The sequence below is a fragment of the Phoenix dactylifera genome, chromosome 1 (assembly GCF_009389715.1).
Source record: "Phoenix dactylifera cultivar Barhee BC4 chromosome 1, palm_55x_up_171113_PBpolish2nd_filt_p, whole genome shotgun sequence".
In the NCBI taxonomy this organism is placed as follows: Eukaryota; Viridiplantae; Streptophyta; class Magnoliopsida; order Arecales; family Arecaceae; genus Phoenix; species Phoenix dactylifera.
In genome coordinates, this window is record NC_052392.1 from 36,160,800 (window position 1) to 36,168,369 (window position 7,570).

Below are 7,570 nucleotides of genomic sequence, written 5' to 3' on the forward strand. Positions count from 1 at the left end.
TATTAAACTGATATGATACAATACATTCTGTATTACCTAGTTCGAGCTGATACAGCACACCAGGACATTCTTTTTCTCCCCTTTGTGCGATAACAGGAATTTCTCATACCTTGCTTAGCCACCGTTCTCTACTTAATGTCTCGACTACTGATGGTTTGGAAGTGTCGATTTTGGACGGCACTTCCCCAACTGTCCTTTGTGGTTCACTTGGTGAGGATTCTCGTTTATTTTTTAAGCTTTCCACCTCTGAAAGGGCACCAACTCCGAACTCTACACTTCCCCAGTCAACCACCCTCTTTTCACAGCCTGAAACATACATTTCAATCAGGCCCGTACACTTTTAGCGACCCAATTGGTTTGCTCCGCACTTTCTTTCGCCAGCTTTTTGGAACCAACAAAAGAAAAAAAAAGTAATTATCGATCAGCTTCAGACCCACCGCATCAAACTTTGGCATCCTGTGGCCATCACCAATAATGGAGGTGGTCACGTATCAATAACACCCTTGCTTCTAGAATGCACCCATAATTCCATAGTTTCCCACATCGTTAAGGTAACTCATGCCACCATCATGCATGATGGAAGGCATCACCAACTTTTACAACCATCGTATGGGGGCATTCAAAGAACTTTTTGTCACTCTCCTAATAACAATTATCATCATCACCACCATCATGAATATCATCATGGTCGTCATCATCATCATCTAGCATAAGGAAAATTTGGCTGCCCCAGGGGCACACACATGGACAGGCCTGGGAGCTTCGTCACATCAACTACAGCTTGAAACTAACATGTAGACAAGGAGGGCCTAAACATGACAGGTAAAATTGAAGAGAGAATAAAACAAAAAGGATAAGATGCTGAGACGTAAGGTGGTGAATGGAGATGCTGCTGGCCTCAAGTGCAGGATTGCCCATCAGGCTACCTCTTCTCAGAAGATCTTGAAGAGGAGGCCTCCATGGGCAGCGAAGAAGGGCGCAAACACGAGAGATTCGACAGCCATGAGCTTGATAAGGATGTTAAGTGAGGGTCCAGATGTGTCCTTGAGAGGGTCTCCAATGGTGTCGCCTATCACAGCAGCTTTGTGGGGATCTGATCCTTTGGGGCCAAGGGTTCTAGCATGGTCCGAAGCCCCAGCCTGAACATAAGAAAAAAAGGAATAAAAAGAACCGAAAAACAAAAAACATTAGCGAGTTCTGAATTCACTTTCATGGAAGACATCTTAATCTGGATGCAAGAAGAATTCAACAAAGTGATGCAAGGGTAGCGTTACCTCAATATATTTCTTAGCATTATCCCATGCACCACCAGTGTTAGATGCAGAGATTGCAATCTGTAAGAAAAGAGAGAGCACTCATGACTTCTATGTACAGTCAAAGCTCTGATAAATCGATAATGATTTCCCACAGACCTGAACGCCGGATACAAGGGCACCTGCAAGAACCCCTGATAGAGTTTCTACACCGAAGAAGGTTCCAACAATGAGAGGTGTGAGCATGACCAGAGCACCAGGTGGAATCATCTCCTTGATGGAAGCATCTGTCGAGATTTTGACACAAGTTGCATAGTCGGGTTTCACAGTTCCCTCCATAAGACCAGGTATAGTATTGAATTGTCGGCGAACTTCCTCCACCATCTTCAGAGCTGCACTGCCTACACTCTTCATGGTCATGGCTGAGAACCAGTAAGGAAGCATTGCACCAACAATTAACCCAATGAATACTTTAGGTGTCAGAACATCCACAGTTGATATCGCTGCCCGACTCACAAAGGCACCGAAGAGTGCGAGGGACACCAAGGCAGCTGAACCGATGGCAAAACCCTTAAAAAGGTAGATTTAATTGGAATATTAGTTTATGAGCTTGTGCAAATAAAACAAATGGAATTCAGCCCTACACAAAGTTCCAACAGACCGAAAAGAGAGACATTGATAATTCCATACATTACATAAAACTACTTCAATACAGACATGCATAGATGCCAGGTCCTATAAGTAAATAGGGCAAGCGCAATGTTGTAGTTCACAACATTACTGCCGTCTAATTAGACAGCCCAATTTTAAGGGATAAAAGTGTGGGTGCCTTTTTCCTCAAGAAATTTGTTAGAAACTGATTTAAGCTCTTCCCTTCTGAATCAGATAGGTTCTTGTCTGAAAAAGGCTGAAAATAAGTTCTTCGCAATTGGCTTGTTCCCCTGCTAGAGGTGTTACAGAAATGTCTACAATCAAGTAAATAGCTCTCTGAATGAATAGATCAGATCAGAAGACAGTAAGACTGTAGAGGTTACTCGCTTTGCGGAAAATCATTAGATGAAAGCATAATGTTGATTGGAAAGCACCACATTCTTGTGTGTAATGAATGCAAGGTTAAATCATCATAACATCATGGTCAGGCCACTCAAATATGCAATTACTTAAAAATATCTCTAATACTTAAATGTCTACGATCATATATACCTCTAAGCAAATAAGAAGCAGAAAATGAAAACTATACCTTTCCAATGGCAGCAGTGGTATTGCCTGCAGCATCAAGTGCATCAGTTCTCTCTCGTATTCTGTGGCTCATTCCAGCCATCTCAGCAATGCCTCCAGCATTGTCACTGATGGGGCCATAGGCATCAATAGCCAGACCAGTTGCAATGGTGCTCAACATGCCTAGAGCAGCAACTGCAATACCATACATGGCAGCAAGGCTAAAACTAACAAAGATGCTGACAGCAATAGCGAAAATTGGAATGATGACAGACTTGTATCCCAAAGCAAGCCCAAAAATAACATTAGTGGCAGCTCCAGTTCTGCAGGCATCAGCTACATCTTGCACAGGGCTACAAAAAGAGGAAGCTTTGTCAAACTATCATGACCCATTGCATATGAAATTAATTTGTCACAACTCATCGAAGAACGAAGTTTCACCTGTATGCATTGCTTGTGAAGTATTCAGTGACAAACCCAATAACCAGGCCAGCCCATAGACCAATTGCAACACAAAAGAACAGCTGCCTGCAAATTTTATTTCGAATTACAATTAGACAAGCATTAATCTAACACCTTCAAGCAAACAAACATAAGTATCACTTACCAGTTTGCCACTTGCTTCTGGACACCAAAATTGAAGATTGTGAAGGTAGATGGGAGGGCAATCAAACTGATAATTGCAATACCGACAGTCATAAGAGAAGTTGAGATTATAAGCTGCCTCTTCAGTGCAGGCTCAATATCCTTCACTGCCTTTATTTCAAAGAAGTCAGTTGCAAACAGAGTGGTGATCAAACAAACAATGATACCCATAGAGCTGATAAGCAGTGGATAGCACATCCCAGTCAAATCATGGTTGATTCCAAAAGATGAGATTGAAGCAACGACTAGGGCAGCACAGGAAGATTCAGCATATGAGCCAAAAAGATCAGATCCCATTCCGGCAATGTCCCCGACATTATCTCCAACATTGTCAGCAATCACCTGTCAGATATTCTAGTAGTTAAAGAATCTTAAGCAGGGAGGTATATCTAATATCATACAGAAAATAGCACAAGTTGGAAATTCTTATTTACAGAGTTTGGTTAGAAATAGGATAAGAGACACCCAGTAAAAAAGGTAGATGAATGTAGAGTGCACAAAAACAAGAAAATAGTTTTGTCTACTTCCAGAAAATTATCGTATATACTGGAAGAAAGCCACAAAAGCCTATTGTTAAACAACAATGCACAAACTTACTGCTGGATTTCTCGGGTCATCTTCAGGGATGTTCCTCTCAACCTTACCAACAAGATCAGCACCAACATCAGCCGCTTTTGTATAGATGCCTCCCCCAACTCTGCCAAAAAGAGCCATGGAAGAGCCACCAAGACCATAACCAGTAATTGCCTCAAAAAGGCCTTCCCAGTCATCACCATAATACAACTTGAATAGGTTGATGGCAATGTAAAGCACTAAAAGCCCATTTGCAGCAAGCAAAAAGCCCATAACTGCACCAGAGCGGAAAGCGGTAATGAAAGCTTTTCCTACACCCTTTCTTGCTTCTAAAGTTGTCCTGGCATTTGCATATGTTGCAATTTTCATTCCAAGAAAACCAGATACCAGAGAAGTGATAGCACCAAGCAAGAAGGACACGGTGCTAAAGATAGCATTTGCAAGTGCAGGTTTGCAATATTTGTCTTTGCTATAGGTGCAGGGCTGGCTCTTAGTGCTAAAACCCTCCACGGAGCCGAGGAAAAGGAACACCAGGATTGCAAAAGCAACCATGAAAATTCCAACATACTGATACTCAGTGAAAAGGAAAGAAGTGGCTCCTGTTTACATGAACCCAAATATTAGAATATCAAAAATCTTGATCTGAAATAAGCATTAAGTTCTCGCTGCTGATTACCATAAAACACATAGAAACAGAGCATAATACACATTCTCAGGTGGGGCTATCTATTTTTTTACTAAAATGTTTCACCTGGGCTTATAAGTTATACATGACCACAGGCCACATTGAAAGAAAAGTGGGGGGAGTGTGGGGAAGTAAAATGCTTATATCATCAGCCATTTAAACAATACCAGCTACAACGTTTCCTCATAAGATGAATGACTTCTACAGCGAACCAAAGAATAAAGAAAGATGATTTGACTAATATAATATGGTGTGCAATCCAGATTCAGTTTCAGACCTAAACCCAAAAATCATCATATTAAAACTCATAAAATAAAAAAAAACGAATTTTTAAATGCACAAAAAAAAAACGAATCTTTAAATGCACAACAACCCAAAGAATATCCCTTAGGCTTTCACAATGATCAACAATTAGACTCATTAGTCATGCAAAATGCAATAAATGTGCAAGAATTTAGGGAATACAATTTTAACTAACAAGTATCTAGTGAATAAAAAACTTTGCAACTGAAATCACAAGAAAGCCCCAGTCAAGTCTACAGAAAAGAGAAAATAATGATTCCACAGGAAATTGGATAGCAGACATCATAAGTGGATAGGTCTGTATTCCTTGGGGCGAACAGAGTATGTGCGACCATAGCCAAATGAAAAGGTTGATACTAAAAAAGGATGATAAACATCCATACTAATGAAATTCCATGCAAATTCCATTGATTAGTCAAGATTGTTTACATACTGCGACAGGAAAACTGAAATTTTAAAAATATCTGTGAAGATCTCTCAGCCTAAAACCTTGCTCTGAAAAATATTACCTTGCTCTGAAATATATTAGGAAAGCCACCATTCGCCACATTTTAGGCACAAAAGAAACAGATTTTTATCAGAGAACAGATTATTAGATCAAAGTTAACCTTTCTCAGTATACTTGTTGAGCAAGGAGCTCCAGAGAAAACACTTGGTATGATCAGTTTCATCAATTTAGAGAGGAATCCAGAACTCCAGATATTCTACCATATATCCAGCAGATAAACCAAGCTTCTAAGAGAGCATGATAGGTCTTGTAATTAACATCCTATCCTTTCTATGAATAAAAAACGACAAAAGAAAACAAACAAACACGCACACGCAAATAAAAAGAGCTGTAATAGCAGCAAAAAATAATATATCAAACAAAGATGAGTGGAAAGGAAATCACAATAATTTAAGAATTTATACCCCTTACTTCTTCAGATCACTAAAAAGAAAAAAAATGGAAAAAGAAACAATTCAAACTCATTGAAGTACTACCTTAGTGATCTAATTATTAATAAAAACGAACCAGTTCCTTACTCTGACCGAATCGACTAAACCCAAATAAAGTACAAAGAAAGTATGAAGTGTGAACGAAGGAATGAATCCAGTACCCGACAAAAAGTTTCCTTTTTTTTCCTTCACCAAGAAAACATTATTCTATAACCAGCGTGAAAGAAGAAGCAACAATTATAAATAGCATACTATAAAACGTAAACAGACATAAGTGGAAATGGAACCAAAATAATCATAGCTTTCTTAATTTCACTATTCACACACTTCATATTAAATTTCTTTCACAGGAATCGACAAGGATCAAATAAAATACAAATAACATAAGAAATAAACAAAGCCAAATTGCAGACTGGTTCTCAGAATTTTAAAAAATTCTTTTTAGGAAAAAAACCACTTCTCCTCAGCTCGCAACAAGATCTTCAGAAAAAAAAAAACTTTTTTCAAGATAAAACCATAAGGAGAGATCAAATCCCGAAACTACCAAATCCGGGAGCACCCAAATTATTATTTTTTCCTTAACAGTGGAGAACCTGGGGATCTAAAGCATCAAAAGCCCTCACCTTCGGAGATGGCGCTCTGTATCTCGGCGCACTTCACGACGACGTTGTGATCATTGAGCCCCTCCTCCTCCTCGATGAGGTAGTCGGAATAGTCGTTCTTGTCGTTGCTCCCCGCCGGCAGCCCCTGCCTCTCCGGCGACAGCTTCACCCTCGACACCAGCCCCCACTGTATCAAGGAGAACCCAATCCCGACGACGGCAGCCACCGGGATCAGGATCTCCGTCAGGAGATCCGTCAGTATCGCCGCTCCCATTGCTCGATCTGCCCGCAAAAACGAAACCTCAACCTCACGGACCAAACTCCTATATTCCAAGAAAAGAGGACGAGAAAAGGTCGAAGAGAGATTAAAAAGCGATTTTTGAGGGTTTTTGGCTCTCCCTCTCCATGTAGAGTACTCCTCCAATACCTCGACACTGAGCTCCTTATATAGAGATCATTAATCATTAATTATTAATTAAAAAAGCTAACGAAGAAGAATTTTAATTACACTAACAATTTCCTCTTTTATGGAGATCCTCAATTAAATCCAGATCCTCTGCGGCCACCACCGTGTGGCCTCCTATGCTGCCCATCTATGGCCGGCTAATATGGTGGGCCCTACGTAAAAATACACGGTGGATCCCACCTTGTGGGCCAAACATCCCGGAAGCACACACAGCCGATCCGCCCTCCCGCGCACCTCCTGCGAGCCCGTCCTGGATAAAGTATCGCGTTATTCCAACGCGAGCGTGGCTCCGTGACGCCGAGAATACGCGTGTCTTTCTTTGATTGGGGAGAATGTCGGAGGACAGGTTAGCGCGGTTGTGCTGGAGGGGAATTTGGTAGATTGTTACAGCAGGAGCGATCCCGGCCGTTGGATCGAGGGGGGGATAACGATAATTAGTTGGTGATTAATTGGTGAATTAATGGGGAAGTAATGGGAGCTGGCGAGTGGATAAGGCCCAGGACAAAAGGAACTCCGGAGTGACGAGAGTACACCGGTGCAGTGTATGGATTAATGTACGGTCGGCATGGAGAAGGGGATAAGAATGGTATGAAATGGACGGTCGGGATGGGTTTGAGAGGGGGCGAGGGTCCACGTCGGTGGCGTGGGGGAACAGTTTATTGGATGGCGTGCGGCCGCTGCCCGGCGGATAACGCTTGGTGCCGAGTTGCGATTGTTTATTTTTTTCACTTCCCGTTGAAAAATCCGAAAACAGGCTGCCGCACCCCAGTTTACCTATTTCTTTTATCTTGGCTGATGTATTGGTTTGTAGCTTTGTGTTTGTGTGGGGCCCCTTTTCTTTCTCTCCCTCTCTATTTTTGGCTTGTATCCTTGGTAAAATAAAGTT

At 41.4% G+C, this 7,570-nt stretch overlaps 1 protein-coding gene across 1 annotated transcript; it reads right to left on the reverse strand.

Annotated features, from left to right (window-relative positions):
- Nucleotides 1-526: 526 nt before the first annotated feature.
- On the reverse strand, nt 527-6,645 carry LOC103715891 (pyrophosphate-energized vacuolar membrane proton pump-like). Its single transcript, XM_008803680.4, has 8 exons — nt 6,240-6,645; nt 3,714-4,288; nt 3,079-3,458; nt 2,913-2,999; nt 2,494-2,824; nt 1,413-1,823; nt 1,275-1,334; nt 527-1,139 (listed from the first exon to the last, which is right to left on the reverse strand). Exons 1-8 carry the CDS (start codon nt 6,490-6,492, stop codon nt 933-935), a joined length of 2,304 nt encoding a protein of 767 aa, XP_008801902.2. The 5' UTR covers nt 6,493-6,645; the 3' UTR covers nt 527-932.
- Nucleotides 6,646-7,570: the final 925 nt, after the last annotated feature.